General features: G+C 43.7%; 1 protein-coding gene across 1 annotated transcript in view; it reads left to right on the top strand.

Annotated features, from left to right (window-relative positions):
* LOC148840370 (uncharacterized) overlaps positions 1–17,893 on the top strand; it is a 28,144-nt gene extending 10,251 nt beyond the window's left edge. Inside the window, exons 10-17 of the mRNA XM_088917646.1 lie at positions 2,422–2,482; positions 4,553–4,718; positions 5,409–5,491; positions 9,346–9,409; positions 12,738–12,784; positions 16,360–16,434; positions 17,040–17,087; positions 17,541–17,893. Coding sequence (XP_088773772.1) covers positions 2,422–2,482; positions 4,553–4,718; positions 5,409–5,491; positions 9,346–9,409; positions 12,738–12,784; positions 16,360–16,434; positions 17,040–17,087; positions 17,541–17,753 — 757 coding nt within the window. The 3' untranslated portion in view covers positions 17,754–17,893. The remainder of the gene's footprint in view (positions 1–2,421; positions 2,483–4,552; positions 4,719–5,408; positions 5,492–9,345; positions 9,410–12,737; positions 12,785–16,359; positions 16,435–17,039; positions 17,088–17,540) is intronic.
* Positions 17,894–18,239: the final 346 nt, after the last annotated feature.

Raw genomic sequence — 18,239 nt, 5'->3', positions numbered from 1 at the left:
CTGAACCTGTACATCCGACTGAGATTTGAAGGATGTGAATTGTTGGACACCAGTGAAAAGAGAAGGCAAGCTCTTATGAGCTCGGCTGCTAGAAGCTCATTGATCTGAACATCTTATCCAGGTGCTTCATGAAGGAGAAAAGTTCAAATGAGCTTGAGAACCTCGCTGCAGTGTAGAGTAATGATAGAAATATCAAGGGCCTGCTCTCTATCAAACAAGACCAGATTTTAGTTTGTTGAGACTATGGGGAAGGACACCCTTCAAGCAGGATTCTTCAGGTCCAAACAATTCCAATAGGATCCTTCAAGTTCAAATGATTTCAGCAGGATTCTTTAGTTCTGAATGATTCAATCCCCTTCAGAGCTTTCTGCGATACACTGTCCTACAGAACACGCCCCTTCCATGCTTGAAAACCTTCAATGACGTTGGATCACCAGCAGCGGTGCTCGTGCTGCAGTCTGTCTCTTGATGTTTTGGTTCTAATGACGTGCACCGGGTAAAGAGTGGAGGCAGTCTTGTGAATGGCTTGATTATAACTTGTAATTAAACCAGGGAAGAGTGCTTAGGGTTTTAATCCAGGGACTGATTGCACGCTCTGTGACCGGAACTCATCCGGTTCTGACATACAGTGCACTGTACGCACTGTATCTCCTGTTAGCAGGGAAGACGTCATGTCCTGTGCAGAGTCTCGCACATCTTTATCTTCCTGGTCCTTGAGCGCTTGTTCTCTGAAAATGGGCGTGCTGGGTGTTTTAAAAGGCTCCCCCTCCCAGCCCTCTCCCTCCAGGCCACGGGCACGGTGCTTCTCAAGCAGCTCTGGCCGGTAGCGACACCAGGAGACACAGCATCTAATTTCAGGGACCGGGGGTCCTGGCACTGTTTTCCCACTGGGAGCCATAGGAGGTAACGAGGTGGCTGGCCGAGCCTCTGTGATTTCCCCCCCTCAGGGGGTCCTCCACTGAGCCTAAATTAAACCTAAAGGTCCTCATTGGAGATGTGAGGCTCAAATAATATATATATGTGTGTGTGTGTCAGGCCCTTGATAATGAAGCAAGCAGTTGGAAAGCTTGGTACTGGCCTGGGAGTCTCCTGGGGTCTGTAATAAATCCAGTGTATTATAACCCACTTCAATGACGTAGCGAGAGGAGCGTCCGCAGATCCCAGGGGTGGACTCTCTTGAATCAATTAACACTCTGCTGTGATCAGTTTACAGGCGCGGTTCGCACCACAAAGAGAAAAAACATCATTCCAGAGACTAGAGATTTCAAGCTCCTAAACGAGTTTTACTAAAGCTGCTGTTGCTTTTATTGTTAGAATTATTTTATCACCCCATTATTTTCCAAAACCCTCCATGTTGCTTAACGGTGAGATGTTGAACCCCTAACCCTCGTTACACACACACACTGAGCTCCGAGGAGCAGGAACAGACATGCAAGTCTGAGTTAGACACAGTACAAACACGAGGTGTCTATTGCTGCTCCGCCCCTCACCAGTCTGTTCTGGAATAAATGTGTTTTTCCAATGTGCTGGTGTCTTGGGGCTGGGAAGGAGGAGAAGCTGCAAACTCGTGATCGCCTCTGGGAGTTCAGGCACACCAGCAGATGTGGAGCAAGCTGAGGCACTAGCACTGTGAGTAGCTGTAGAAACGTACAGAGGTGGAATTATCCAGTGGGGAGCCAATGGGGAAGATGCACCTCGTTAATAAAAGAACCTTTTGGTAATCAGGCCCTTAATAATCTGCTATCTCTCAGTACGGTGAGATGTTGAACCCCTAACCCTCGTTACACACACACACTGAGCTCCGAGGAGCAGGAACAGACATGCAAGTCTGAGTTAGACACAGTACAAACACGAGGTGTCTATTGCTGCTCCGCCCCTCACCAGTCTGTTCTGGAATAAATGTGTTTTTCCAATGTGCTGGTGTCTTGGGGCTGGGAAGGAGGAGAAGCTGCAAACTCGTGATCGCCTCTGGGAGTTCAGGCACACCAGCAGATGTGGAGCAAGCTGAGGCACTAGCACTGTGAGCAGCTGTAGAAACGTACAGAGGTGGAATTATCCAGTGGGGAGCCAATGGGGAAGATGCACCTCGTTAATAAAAGAACCTTTTGGTAATCAGGCCCTTAATAATCTGCTATCTCTCAGTACTGCAATAAAAGCATTAATTGCAGTTAAGCATTAAAGCATTAATAGTTCATTGCCAATTCCTTGAGGTTACTTTTCATTGTCAAAGCCCAAATTATATATAAAAAAGATTTACCTTAACCTTCAATTTAGTCATATACTGTATCTGAATGATATATGTAACACTGAAAACACAACCCCCAAAAATGAGTCATTTCTGCTACGAATCCACCAGTCTTGAATATTGCAGTGTTTAGAAAAATAATGGTAGTGAAAGTATTTTTTCCTTTTTTCTGAAAGGTCAAGAGAAGCTATTCTTTTCAACAACTCAGCATCTCCCTTCATGGTCGTTGTCATATCTGTAAGTATTCTGTCCCAGGAATATTGCATGCAGGGTTTTCACACACAACATTAGTTATTTCATCTGGTATAAACATCTGATACTGCTCCAGTGGATCTTGATCATCATTATTGTTATGGATTAACTAGTTTTACATCTTTGTGAAATGCAGGTTAGGACAATCTGTCTATGAGCTCTTAATCTTGCTGTCAAAAGGCATGAGACTCCAGAAGCAAGGTGGCCACTGGACCAGAGTAAGTCTCCCACCAGTCAGATGGCAACAGTGTGCCATTAAAAACACTGGAGCTTGGCAACATTCAAGGCATACACTCTTCAAAGTTTCCTCTGTGTGAATGAAAAAAATACTGTTTTCACCACATCTACAGAAAAATGTTTTTTTCATTGAACCCCTGTCTCATGACCTCATGAGAATGAACTGCTTCATGAGTCATTTTTTGTAGCTATGAATCTAACTCTTTATCGGTAAAAACTGATTTTATATATCAAATAAAACGGTATACTGTATGTACTGCACAGCTTGCAGGAAATACTTTGACAGCCTAAGAACATCAGAATATTCAACATGGAACATTCCCATAGGTGTAGAGAGCTGTTGGGATGTCAAATTCTGTCGTCTGGAAATATTGTTGTACAGCAATGAAACGGTTTCAGAGTTATTTTGTTTCAAAGAAAAGTGTACAAGTACTTTTTATACAAAAAACTAATGTTCAGGCCATAAATCTTACTGAGCCTCTGTGCAGGAAACTGTTACCCTTGCCACAACCAACTAAATAAATTCAGGAATTCAGGCTGGATAACAGATTTTCCTCATTCCAGGCTGCTGTAGGACCAATAGCAATTTATTGATCAAACCTCACAAACACACACAATAAGACAGCTGACTCTTACAGATGTCAAGTACTCACATAGACCTACTGCAGAAACATCAATTCCACTACCTTTCTACAAATAGAAAAACTCATGTTTTTTTTTATTTTACAAAAGGTTACATGTTTCAGAAGGACGATTGCATTTCCCTCATAGATGTAAATATTTTATCAACAGCATCCAGACTTACATATAAGATAGTTTTATTTTCATCTCTGGTAAGAGATTTTAAGGTGATTTTAAGGTATTGGAAGCTAACCAAATATCATTACTAAATGAGCGTGATCTGATAAAATGTTTTGTCTCCACGAGAGCTACAAGAGTGCAGTTATGACGCATGTAACTGAAATGATAGGCAGTCACTTTTCACAGGAAGATCAAGCACAGCATCCTTGTGTGCTGTTCAGGTCCTGCACTGTTTGTGGCAAAAGGCAGGACTCGTGTACATCTACTGTACGTCATCAGGAACTGAGCTGCAAACCGGCTTTAACTATTTATTGACAACGAGTACAGGTCTCATCCTCTGGTGCTGGAGCATCGAGCCTCTGCAAGCTCGGAGAGTTGGGATACGAAAACGTCGGGAGGCCATTGTTTGTGTCATTGTGGGATTTGTAGGCGAATGGCACGTTCCGGGTCAGGCTGGAGGGCCGTCATGCCAAACCCGAGCTCTTCCGGAAACCAGGAGAGAACCTGTTTTAGTGTGTCCTGCAATCATTTCGGCACGCCACGCTTTGATTTCTGATATAATTAACCAGTATGAAGTAAAATAAAGTCAATTTTTCAGTTCTTGTGTATAAAGGTACTTCCCTAAACTATGAAACCGTAAAGTGAATCTTGACATTTGTCTGCTAAATGAAAAGATTTGTTTTTAGGCTCTCCAGAGATTTCTTTACAACTTCATATAGTAACATTTGACATAATAGCCCCTGGCACAGGCTCCTGAAAGCTTCTTGGGTGGAACTATCTGATACACGCGTTGACACATTTCCTATATGGGAACAGCGTCAGCATGAATTAAATTATTTGGGCACTCGAAAGGTAGGAGGGTGTGAAAACTCGCAAATGGAGATGTGTCTCCAGAAATGTACAGCCTGACAGAGACAGAAGTGATAAGGGGATCAGATCAGTCCCTCGGTGTGGCATTAAACTGTGATTCCCAGAAGGGAGAATCACTCTTCATTATTGGTCTCCATGCATTCTCAGGGTCGCTGTCAGCTGATGACACATCTGCGAATGCCCAGGAGGCAGCCTGGTGGACAATGTCAGGGGCTCCAGCAGAACCTCACGTGTCCCCTAGAGGAACTCCCACTGCTGCCCCCTGCTGGGGAAATGAGGAGCCACCAAGGAAAGCCTTCTCACAGTAAGCACAGTAAGAAAACCTTACTGACGCCCTACTAAGAGAACTGTTACCCTTCAATGTGTGTGCTGTAACCTGGAGTAAGAAAGTTATGAGAAAGTTTATGAGACCATACTCAGTAATGGTGCAGAGTTAAATCGATGCTGCATTTATTGTTGCTAAAGAAAGCTGTATCAAGTTCTTATATGGGGAGAAAAGTCAGTGGTTTTGCAGAATCCTGCAGTAACCCTGCGGACTGGCCTGAAGTGGACCCGCTGCCCGTTTGGCCTGTGCACCTTGCCAGTATTTTTTTAAAATCCAATCCAACTTTATTCTTTCAAATCAAGAAAAGCGGCAGAATGAAAACCTGGACAGGCCTGCAGAGGCCAAGAATCAGGCAACGCACAGTTTCCAGGAAGCCTGGCGACCCTGACAAATGCTCAAACACAGGATCGGTTTCGACATTCTGTTCATTATGACACACGCGTCTCATTCCTGCCGTTTCCCAGGGACAGGCGGTCCGGAGTGTTCCCCCAAGCCTTCGTTTCTTAAAAAAAAATCTTTTCATTCTGTAAATATGACCTTTTCTGGTTTATTCTTTTCTGGTGGGTGAAGAAGCCCTGACACGTCTCAGGCTGGTTGCCCAGCTGTATCCGACAGGGTCTCTGGACACGATCACGACACGGAAGATTCACGCCTTTACTTCTTCTCCTGCACTTCCAGGGCCGGCGTCTTCCCTTTGTGTCTTTCGTCCCGAGTCCCAGGGAGGCTCAGGAAACACATACCTGACGAAAGGCAGACCCGTGGTGAGCACTTCATATTTCTGCTTTTAGTCTGACCCTGCTGATTCGGAGTCTTGAGTTTTAAAATGACAAACCATAATGTTTCCTTACAGTGCAATACAGATTTCATTCCATTATGCAGCGTTAGATGGTACTGGAATAAAATGACTAATTTTCACAACTTTGAATTAACTCCACTTGGTGAGTCCACTACAGATGGAGCAAAAGGTTACACCATGCTGAAGAAAACACTCAGCTAAGCCCTAATAGTTTATATATAAAAACAATATTTCATTTGATATATTAATCTGTATTACTTACAAGCATTTTTTTAACAAGAGAAATAAAATTCAAATTATTTTTTATTTCAAAAAAATAAATTCAAATTTTAAAAACCAAACTCTGGCAGGACATTTAACTTAGGTTTGGATCAGTATATACTGTAAAATACTTTGCTTATTCTCTACATTTGTCAGTCTAATACTTCATAGTGTATTCCCCATGCATTCCGTATCCATCAAATTAATCTGCTTGAAAAATGATTTTAGATGTAGAAATCTAATTTTATACTAAGAGAAGACAGCTAATATAAAATTTCTTGTAATTGATTCGGTAAGACAGGAATTCGAACAAAAGACTTATTCATTTAAAATAAACTTAATGAGACTTTACAGATCGGATGTTTGAATAAGCTGATAGTGGCCTCAGTGCTATAAAAGATAGCGAAACCTTGGCATTGGGCTTACTTAATTAATTAAATTGCAAATGGCACCAGAGACTTCATAACAGGCATAAGGTAACATTGTAAATATACTGTTCTTGTTTGCTGTACTCTAGTGAAATTCACTAGTTATAGAAAAGGTTTACCTGTTAGTTTTTTTTAAGTAAAATGTGTAAGGCTGTCAATATGTAACTTGTATTATTTCTACACTTTTTGCTCAGTCTCCCAGTGTCTCAAAATGCTTTAGGTATCTTTCTCAAGATGCTGTGCTAGAGCTGAAGAAGAGGAATTCCTTTAAAAAGCATCATCCCTACAGTGTTTCTGGTGCTTTAAATACTGTACGTGCTTTACTAACATTCCAAAACTTTAGATATTAACACTAACCCATCTTTATTCCTTTAGACTGTTAATATCCTGTGCCCTTGGACTGTGGCATTGAATTTTGAAGCTTTTCTTTCTTTAGAAACAGTAAGATGTCTGCGGTTGGAGAGGGCACGCTGAACTTGTGCGTTGAGATGTGTTGAGTGTTGAGGATGCTGCACACGTCATCTCATTCTCTCTCTGTCTCTCGCCAGACACAGTGTAAAAGACCTGCACGATCTACTTCCCAAGTAATTTAATCAGAGCAGCTGTCTGCTTCTTGTTTAAAAAAAAAGAAAAATGATACCAGCGTCCATTAATAGCTACTGTTATTAATACATTGAATTTGAGAAGTAGACCATGCAGATTTCACGAAGTGTGATCTGTGTAGCGAGACACAGATTTCTCAGCAGGTTGAGCAGAATTTGTCAGGGGTTAATCAATAACAGTTAACTCACCCTCCGGTTAGTACTGTCTACCGTACAGTGCCTGTATAACTCAGTTCCACTAAACATTCACGTTGTTTGACTCAGACGAAGTCCCTGGGATCAAGTGCATTTCATTCAGAAATCAGGAGGACCTGCAGCTGTGTTTCAGTGTTTCAGTTTAAACATGCGCTACTAGCTGTCCTCTCCAACAATGCAGATGCACAGCTTACCAGGGAGTTTTCCTGAGAGAAGCGCAAGGCAGCCGTTGTCTCCAGGCGAGCACTAGCTGACACCCTGTCACAGTGTTGTTACCAATAAGAGGAATGTTACAACAACCGAAGTGATGTTCCAGTGATGTCAGTAAGTGATCAGCTCAAACCATGGGAAACACCATGAAGACCCCAACAGCTCAACTAGCTTAGACAAAGGGTCATGTAAAAATCTAGGAAACCCTGCAGATTGTCTGGGCAACAAAGGTCTGATTCAAACAGGGTGCCTGAAAGATGGCAGAGGTATGCACTGTTGTGAGACATGCTGTCTTCAAGGTAGCAGATGAAATCTAATAACAGACTAATGACACTTCACAAGGAAGAGTGTTCTGGAAAAGGTCAGCATTTCAAGGAATGAGGGAGCAAAACAGAGTCAAGAAACACGGAAAGATACCTGATAGCTACGGCGGCAGAAGACAGCTAATCAGAGAAAGGAAGAAAAGCTCTGAGATAAGACAGAGAGATTGCTCAAAAATGACTTCCTAATCACGTCTGGAAATGATGAGGATGTTAATTCCACATCAGATCTCACCCTATCACAGGAAATGGCATCTTTGAGAAGCTGGTACAGAACTGTGGGGAAATAGACCCCAACTGGAAGACTTTCACAGAAGGAAACATCATACAGTACGTGCCCACATTGGGCTCTAACCTATACAGATATCACTGAAGAAGAGTATTAAACATGGGTGAAAAATTTCAGCTCTCAACCAAAACAATGTCCAAGAAGACCATCTGAGAAATTATCTGAAATCAGCAGGGAACCCTCAGCAAGGAGGTGCTAACCTGTGTGTGTGTATGGCTTCTTTAAAACAGGAAACAGCTGCTGGCCCTGATGCACTGGTCTACACATGTGTCTGACGTTAGTCCTCTGAAATGTTATAGGATGAGCTCCTCTGGAGATAAAAAAAAGTTTGCATCCAGCACTCATGCAGTGCTCCGAGAGGCACTTAGGATTAGATGGACAAAAAAGGAGGGATGTGCTTACAAACCATGTTAAGAATGGTCCAGACGTGTGTGGTTCTGACCAGCTGCTGTGCAGGAAGTGGGAGATCCCTGGAGTGGCTGATAGTCACTAGATCTGAGCCATCAAGGCATGAGCTAGGCATCGGGCCACTCTACTGCCAGAGCTGTGGGCAGACACCAGCCATCAACATTTTACAATGGAAACTATTTCAGATAACTCTCCAGATGATTCATAAGGTCTTGCGTGCCCGTTTTGATCAAACACAAGTAATCAAAATGTTTATTCATGAAGTTAATTGAATTGTGATGGATAAAATGGATTGCACACCGTGGGGACTTAAGTGCCTTAGTGTTGGGAATATAAGGCTGTTATATATAAATGGAGGCGTAGTTATGGTATGAATCCCCTCGGAAGACAGTCAACATTTTTAATCACTAGGGCTTATGATGAGAAATATAAGGAGATATAACTCAATTGTGTTATTCAAAATATTGCTGTAGAAGCAGAATATATCTTAAATGAATAAAGCCTCCCATGCATTTCAGAGCCAGCGTTTGTGCATAATATATATGACAAAAACAGTAAAGATGATCAGTCTTTATTATTTCCTACAAAAAGGAATATGATCGTATGGATTGTATTGTACATGTAGAACAAGGAGTTGTTTAGCCCTTCAGAAAGACTGCAATACCGATTTTTACTGAATTTGCAGTAGGCTTGTTCTAACTGGAAATCATGCAAGAGATGTGACCCATGTTAACAATTTTCGTACCTTTTTTTTTCTTTTCTCACGTTGAAAGCCAAACAAGCACAGCCAATAATGATACCTCTTGTAGCCAGATGACGCTGTCCAACTCAGCCTGCATTCTCTGAGTTGCAGTACTGTTAGAGCACAGGGACTGTCCACACTGGAGTGTTACCATCCAGCAAGTGTCCACCTTTAAACAGCCGCCTCATGTGAAACGTGTGGAAGAGGGTGACAGAGCTCCTCACAATAACAGCTAGAACATTGGCCCACGTTACCAAATCCTTAAACACCTGCTGCAAGTACTCAGAGAAGGGGAGGTACAGTATGGCGCGTTCAGCCTGCTGAATAAATGACACGTGGGTTTTGTGGTTTAACTCTTTCGCAGACGGCAGCGGCTTCGCTGGGCGGCAGGTCTCTGCGGAGGGCAGTCTGTGACATTGCACAAGGGGGTGAGTACCCACAATGGCCTCTTCTGCACCTCAGACAGGAGTCCTGCCTGGGAGCAGCCCACCGCACTGAAGTCTCCGGTTTCCCTGACTGACGCAGCCACACATTTCGTGTACAGTGTGTGAGGAACAAAATGCAAATTGCTCGAATGATGACCAGTTGCAAAAAAGTTTTGAAAACAGAGTTGCTGTTTTTAAAAATGTCAATTTTATGAATGTTTATTCTGTGGTTGTTCATGATTAAGTTAGTTTCCTAGTAGTGAATACTGTATATTTTGGGTTACATTCAAATTTATATTAAAATGTAGTTTATGAATATTTGTTCAAGCTTCATCATCAGACGCCAGTTATGGTTTTTAATCAAAGAGATTTCACATCCATTTTTTTCTTCCCATTTGAAGGTGTAAGTCACCGATACAAATTCTGTGCTTTCCTGTCTAAAAAACGAATTTGAAGTGTTTAAAAGCGGCCTAACCCTGCTTCTCTTAAGAGGAACCTTAATCGTGAAGGAAATTACTCTTAAAATCATAAGTGTAAATTATATAATAATTATGTATTTTAAATGGGGAGCTTTCTTCTATATCTTTAGCTCATCCAGATGAGAATTACTATAGTATGTCCTTCACCTGTAAAGAAAGGTGTTTGGGCAGTTTCCTTTTTGCTTCTCTTAGACAGCACAGGTTGTTCACACAATTTCTTTTCATTGAAGACATCACCAGATGTAGGCTGAGCAGCCTACGCCTCTGTTACACTTTAACTGTATTTAAAAATATAGTATATAGGGTTTATTTGAAAGTACACTGTATATATATATGCCAACAAAAAATAATTAATTTATCTGTAACTAATAAAGTATTTAGTCCATTATCGTTGTATTAAATCTGAATCACTGCAGTGATCAGCACTCTAAAGACCCTGGAAACAATGCAGAATCTAATTTGTGTTTCTCTAATTTCATAAAGGGCAGGGTCTGGAAAATCTTTCTTCGGCGTTAAGAAAGAGAATCATTTCAGTTTAGCGCTGCTGCTAGACAATTATTTCAGCCCTTTAATAACATTCTTTGTCTGCACGTGCACAGCGCAGGCATCGCGCTGCTGTGTGTGATATGATGGGATTGAGGCTGTGACCTGCGAGCGCATTTCTCGCCAGAGAGGAGTGTGCTTCCACTTCCCTGGAGTTTGTTCTGTAGGTAGTCAAAGCTTTGTCTCTCCCCTCCCTGTCTTGGCTCCTGCCTTTCTTGTGGTTTGACGTCTGGCTCGTATCCATGCTCCTAATCTGCAAGGCCGCTGGAGAGCAGCTCGCTGGTGAATTTGTACCCCACATCTTCTCCTCCCACGAGAAGAGGAGGCCGAGAGACCCAGAGGGGTCTGACTAGAGCCGCTGATACCTGCACGTGTCAGCTCCGCCTTTCTTCACCAGGAGCAAGCAAGAGGTCCAGCAGACCTACTCCCTTCCAAGCTAATCTCGGTGAAACTGTGATGGCGATAATCGATATCAGGACACATACTGGACCGGCCTCCCCTACGCCAACTGGACGGCTGACTGTCCATCTAATTCATCCTGGCCGAGCAGGCAGCTCACAGACAGGAGATACAGACCCTGCTGCTCATCACCTTTAAACCAGCAGCCAGTCTGGGAGCAGGCCCTGGGACTCCCAGAGGGATCTGTTACTGTCGCTTTGAAAGCACACGTTAAATCTCACCAACAACCTTTCAAAGCCTAAACTATTTCTACTTGCAAAATAAAGGACATGTTAAATCACACCAACAGCTTCTCAAAAACCTTAAAGTCTTGATATTTGCAGAATATAGGACATGTTAAATGACATCAACAGCTTTTAAAAAACCAGAAACACTTGCAGAATAAAATAAAAGCAAAAGGGCTGTATGTAGTCCTGCTTCACTCCACATTAATTGCAGGTTAAAATGCCATTTCAACAGGGCTGAAGCCAGTGCCAAGCACAGTGAGGCACTGAGCAAAGCTTCCTATAAGATGTAGGTTCTCTGAATAAGCTTAAGAATCCCATAAATACCACATATACAAGATGTGTGATGCTCATGATTTAGAGCTACATCAAGGACAGACATCGGTTATGTGGGACAGGTGATAATACAGGCCATTGACTATGACAGGCCTGCAATGTGCCATTGGAATCCAGACTGACCTGCTCCTTAGCTGTGTCTGTGCGAATTTCCCAGGGGGAGAAGGTAGCCGTGTGGACTGGGAACAGCTCAGGAGTTTGGGTTCACACAGTGGGACAGCCTCTTCACCCACATGGCTGAGGAGGAGTGTCAGGGGAGCCGAATCCAGACTCCCGGGGAGCGTGCAGTTTAAGACCCCATGCGGGACGGTAGAATCTGGAAGTGACTGGAGGAGGACATCAGGGAAGACGCGGCGAGGACTGGACGGGATGACGGAGAGGGGGGCAGTGAAGACTGTGATCCGGGGCGTGGGGGGGGGGGGTGCAGGCGAACGAGTCCGAACACGGGAAGCCTGATAAGGGAAAGCAGGGCGCAGCCCAGGGTCCAGGTACCGGAAGATCCCTCCAAGACAAAAACAGTTAAAAACAGGAACTAGGGAACGGGGACGTGGAACCAGGAACAGGAACACCGAAGTTAAAACCAAAGTAACAAGGCCAGGCGCTCCGAGCCCTGGACCCAGACGGTCAGGACGCCGTGAGGAAGCCGGTGCCGCCGGGTCTCTCCTGGACCCGCTGGTGGGCGGGCTTCTGGGCGTCCGTCTCCCAGGGCTGAGCCCTGAACACCGGAGACGCCGGGCTTAAATAATAAGAGGGGAACAGGGGACAGGTGCACATAATGACAAATAACACAAGGTGGGAGCGCCCTCTAGAGGAGGGATGACGATCGTGACAAGGAGCTTGTGTGAGTATTGGGGAGGGGAGATGTACGCAGATATATAAACTGCTGGGTACATTTTCAGGAACTGGCTATGTTGGGGTTTCCACACTGATGGATTTCTTATTATTACCTCTTTTTGCACCATTTTTGCGTTCATTGTATGACCTATGACCTTTCCTGGGTCAAGGAAATAATGGAATATTTTTAATTGAACGTTTCCACACCCGCCAGGTACTCCGAGGAGAGTACGACACCAATGTAACTTCACTCCCAGACAGAAAGGTGATCCAAGTGTTTAGCCCGTACTCAGACCCCTGGATACAATCTCCAGATAGGGCCTTATTATCCCCCTGAGTCAGATATATTCTGAATATGGTGAAACAATGAATCAAGATTAGTGATCAAACACAAGGAACATTTTCTCTGTATCTGGTACTGCGTTGTTAACCTAATGTTTCCTGTTTCGTTACCAGGCAACAGTAAAAGGCATTCAAACTCTCACGTGGGAAGAGCTGAGCAGGCAAGTGCTGACTAGAAATGTGTTTTTTTTAAGTCATGCCATCATTCATGGTGTACAGTGCGGTCCACATCGCCCTGTTCCCCGTGCATTTTCTTAACTACGTGGAAGTGCAAGCATTTCAGCAGAACGCGATTTCGCAACGCATTTCCAAGCTCTCTGGAATGACAGCAGCTTCGATCCATTTGCCAAGAGCCCTCTGCGCACATGTTCTTTATAGTCAAAAACTCTACAGAAGGAGCCTTTTTTGAAAGCCTTTTTCCTTCATTAATCCGCACTGGTGGTTTAGCGCAAGACCATGTTCTCCGAGCCCCCGTGTTCAGATGGAAAAATAAAGTTTATTTCATTTCCCCTCTCAGGGCCCACGTTGGCTCAGATTTAATCAAATATTCAAGCCATCCGCAGGTCACCCGTTACAGACCCGGTTACTGTGGGTGGGATCTGCTGGGTGGGAGAAGGAAGCTAGACGCGGGAGCTCTTGTTCCATAAGTTGTTTAGTAGATGATGAATGCAGAAGAGACTAATTCAACTTCCCGGCAAGAAGTAATTGCTGGAGGGAACTTTAAAACCTTTCCTTGAGATTCATCGGGCAGTGTTGTTGTATGAAATAAGAATATTATGGGGGTTTAAATGAGTTCTCTGCCTCAACCAGCATTTTGCTTCAGTTCTGACAAGCAACAGGCCATAGCCAAGTAAAAAGTTGACAAATAATAAGTAACAGAACAGAGCTTGAGTTTGAAAAGGGCCACGACTGGTGTTACTGTTGCACCTCTAAACTGGCAAGAACCTTCTTCTTCTGGAGCAAGAAGAATTTAAAAGCTACCCTCTGTGTTGTGCAGTTTAACAGCTCTTAGATTGATATCCTATTCTTCAAGATTGTCAGGTTGTTTGACATCAATGTTTGAATCAGAAGTATGACTTTGTCACAACTCTTCATCACACTGTGGCTCCGGTAAATGACATTACAAGTCTCGAAGCAATGTGCTGCATGGCAGCAAGCTTTTTCATAATGAAAGGTGAAGGGATTGTAATGAGGTTGAAGAGTAGAGCAGAGGTATTAGAAAGCATGTCGGCACAACGCTGATTATTGACTCTTTGAAATCAGCATTAGTTTCCTCACACAGTTATGCGATCACCACTGACACAAGGTCGTCTCCTCGCATGGACCCCAACAAAGCTTTCTTCCTATTATTCCTCTCCTTGGGCCAAGTTGTCGTCCAACGTGACTCACATCTGTGCGCCCAGGAGGCCCCTGTGGTTTCTCCTTCATGCTCCTGCCGTCACAGAGGTGGTGTTCTTCAGAAGATGCCAGCCTCAGCCCGCGCCCGCTGTCGCCCTGCCTGGCGATGCTGGGTGGGACCACGCTCCCGTTGTGCGAGTTCTTGATTTGCTGCCCCCACGCCCCTGTGTGGAAGAGGCCCCTTGGGGTCCGGTCCTGTTGTCAGGTCAGTACGGGGGCTGGACAGCGTGGGTGAAGAGATGGGTCCCAAGCGCCCTAACAACCGGTCATGGTGAGAGACGCTGAGCGGAGCCAGCGGAGCGAGAGACGTGTCTCGTCTTCCTTCGCACACGGATGCTCTGAAGCACACAAGTCTTCCCATGTGAGTCGCGCAGTTTGCATTTTGTGCTCACGAGGTAGCAAGAGCGCGGAACAATGTTCTTACGTGTCCCGCTGGTGGTTCATCGATTAGCATTCCTTAAGAAAGGAGAGAGTGTTTCTGTCGAGTTTCACACAAAGGAAAAGTGCGTGAGTCTTTCTAAAGATGATCTCATGATCAGGACAGAAAGCCATTAACATCCTTGTGATCTAAAACATACAGTACAATCAGAGATGTTAATACAGATGTTGGAGCATTTGTGGTTTACTTGCACCTTATTCATGTGGACTCAAGGCATGGTGTACAATCCGATATTACTTTTCAGTGTGTCGTGGTTTTGAATTCATCACACCCTAAATTGTTTTAGTGAAGGATATTATTATTCCAGCAATTCTAGACTCTTTAAAGAATACTTTGGCTGTTTCCACATCAGATACCAAAATACCATCTTTCTCATGATCTTTAATTATATTTGTTAAAGAGAACATAACTAATGGACTTTGCTGTTGCAATAAATATAATAAACAGTTCGTAAATATTTGGAAATTTCCCATCACTGTTTTCATGGAAATTGAAATCAGATTAAATAATAATAAGCAGTAGACAGAATACAAAAATCATATTTGTGAAGTGTACAAAAAGCCACCATGATAGTATAGTTATCAGCCACCATATCACCCTGCAATTCACAACTGGCTGCCCACTGAAGCTCAGCAGGTGTGAGCCTGGTCAGTACCTGGAGGGGAGACTCCTGGGAAAGCTGAGGCTGCTGCTGGAAGATGTGATCGAGGGGTATGAGTCCTAATGCGCCAGTATAGTGACGGGGTAAAAAAGGCGCTGTCCTTCAGATGAGATGTAAAATGAGAATCTGACTCTCTGTGGGGCATTTCTCAAAAAGAGTAGGGGTGTAACCCCGGCATCCTGGCCAAATTACCCCCTGGCCTTTACCACTGATGGCCTCCTAATAATCCCCATCTCTGAACTGGCTTCATCACTCTGCTCTCCTCCCCACTGATTGTTGGTGTGTGGGGAGAGGACTGGAGCATCATCCAGGTGGGGCTGCACACTGCACATTATTATGATAGCTGGTATAGGGGCTGAGGGTCTCTGCAGTTTGAGAGTGAACACTTATATTGTGCTATTCTACCATGATATGGAGAAGGCAAGGGGAAAGGAGGGTGTTGTATTGGATTATCGTTCAGCACAAACTGGGGCATCGCCATAGAAATAGCGTGCTGTACAACAGGGACGCTTCAGTGCCTTGGCTAATTACAGAGACCTGCAGGAGCTGTCCTGCTAGAGCACTGCTCTTACTTGCGGTGAGCTGTTACATTTTCGTGCTACGCAGGACGTGTGCTGCAAGGGCAGCGCGCTTAGGGGGACATCGGACCCTGCCTGTCAGCGCCGAGCGGCTGTCTGGAGGCAGGAGGTGTGAATGAAGGACACAGCAGGGACTCCGGGGGGTCAGGACGGGGGTGAGAGATAAACACAGGCTCCACATGCAGAGAGGAAGCTGCCAGGGCAATTTGTTATCAAAGGAGATGCTCGTCATAGCAATAAACATCAAACTCAGGACATGGATCCAGATTAGCGCAGAGGAGTCTTCCTGCCGTGTAGAATAAGACCCTTTGCTAAAACCTTTAAAATGGCTTTCTTTATGGTGTTACTGATATAGCAGACATCAGCATTCAGAGCTGAACAGCAGTGGTTGAAAGCATATATAAATAAAGTAAATTTCTATGCATTTCAGTGTGATGAATATTTAGCAATTGAATGGAAAGACAAAGATTTGAGTTTGTAAGAACACCAAAGTGATGCCAAGGGAGTGGTCACACACTTATTCTTTATGAATTACAAAAACACAGAACCATTTCTCACAGCAGGCATCGCTCTTGATGGACATCTAGTGAAGAAACTGATCGAAAATATTACTACTGAGTTGACGTTGGGATCTTTCAAAATATCCCTATTTCTTCGTAGGTATCATCACGAAATGCTCACACGTCATCAGTTTTGTTTCTGAGAATGGGGATTTTGGAGCATGGAGACATCTTGGTGGGTGTGCTTTTTCTCACAGACCAATGTTAATTTAGCCTTGTGCTTTTGTATATTACAGTACAAAACTTCCGTCTTCTGGTATCATGACAGTGAGTTCATTGAAAAGTATAAGGAATGAAATTAGATTAATACAAATTAGACATTTTCTATTTTTCAGGTTATATAGTTTTCTTTTGCAAATTAGGCATAATCAACACATCAAATATGTGTTAGTACACCAGTGTGTGGATGTATTCCACTTTCACTGTAAATAAAACTCCAATCTCATATCCAACATCTCTTGAATGTCGAATTGAGGATGGAAAGAGAATAGTGTTTAGGACTTTTGTCTCCATATAGCCTCCTGTGCAACCTGAACAGAAATAGAATATTTAACCCAACCAACAATGTACAGTATATACTGTACTACATACAGTATATTATCAAATGTCACGGAAGTATTTCAGAATGTTTTCAGCATGAAATCCTGCACATGGTCCCATTTGAGAGATTGTGGCTGCCTGCTTGTGTTTGTGTTGAGCAACAGTGTGTGTGCTGTTCCAGGGGTGGTGGCAGCCAGCGCCTGCTTCTGGTAAGGCTCTGTCTCTCCTCTGTTCGCTCAGGTATCTCCCGAACGGCTGGGCAGCGAAAGCAGTTTAAGTCTGAACCTGGTGAGTAACGTCAGTTCTGGTGCACTGGTGTGTGTGTTGTGCACAGTAACAGGCCAGCACGCAGGGGCTTTGCTGGCACATTAGACACACACAGCTTTTCAAGGGGTTGGGAACTACAACATGCAGGAGTGCAGTAGGTGCTAGTTGCATCGTTTCCACTTACTGTAGCTGTTCACGCCTCATAGTATTGTAGCTGATGGTTGCGGTAGAGAATGTTCAGCTTTTATTGTTGTTTTGTTTGCCACGCATTAAATAGTCCCTGAATGAGTTTTGTCCTACAGCACATCTCGAGAAGGCTAAATGGAAGCAGAAAAATGAGTTCTGCTTTGAATAAAGGTTTTTAATTGTTTGCAATGCAAGTGGAGGAATGTGTCTGTGGATGCTGCCAATTAATACTTCTGCACAAGATTCATGCTTGACTTTAGTTTTGCGGTTCTTTCCCTGCCTCTGTAGATGAGCGAGGGCACGGAGTGCATCTTCATCCCTGTGAAGCTGTTTTTGAAGGGGGCCCCTGCCAGGTCTCTGCACTCAGCCCTGCAGCTGGTGAACAGCTACCCTACAGAGAGCATGATTAGAGAAGGCTATGCTGCTCAACAGGCTTGGAGCGTCTACAAAGCCAAACTTGTCAGGCACGCTGCAAGGAGCCAATCTGTGTCCGGCAAATGATCAACACTGTTACTGAAATAATCCGATTTCTTGTTTTGATTCCTGAGGTTGCCAAGCTTTTAAAGTGTATGAGTCTCACGTGTGTTTTTTAAAGAAAATCACTTCTTGACATAATATTAAAAAAGATCATGTGGCCAAAACATGGTACTATCTTTTCGCTTCTTTCTCCTTAGTGTTTATTTTTGTTCCTTTTTTTTTATATGCTGAATATAGTCATTTCCGGGTTACAGCTCCTTTTTCGCTGCTAAGAAATGTGCACCTCTTTTTTGTAACTCTAAATGAACTGCGGAGAAGTCAAACTGTACAATTATGAATACAGCTTTGCTACGCATTACTCAAATTAGAATGATGTATATTTCTCTCATACTGACTCCAGTAATACGGCAGTGCTTTGGAATTATGCATGCTGTTTCAACAGAGACCCATCCTTCTGGTTTGTTTTGTTATGACAATAAACAACTACAGAACCGCTTGCATGTTTTCTCC

The sequence above is a fragment of the Atractosteus spatula genome, chromosome 1 (genome assembly GCF_055471065.1).
Source record: "Atractosteus spatula isolate fAtrSpa1 chromosome 1, fAtrSpa1.hap1, whole genome shotgun sequence".
Classification (NCBI taxonomy): Eukaryota; Metazoa; Chordata; class Actinopteri; order Semionotiformes; family Lepisosteidae; genus Atractosteus; species Atractosteus spatula.
This window is presented reverse-complemented; position numbering and strand designations above follow the sequence as displayed.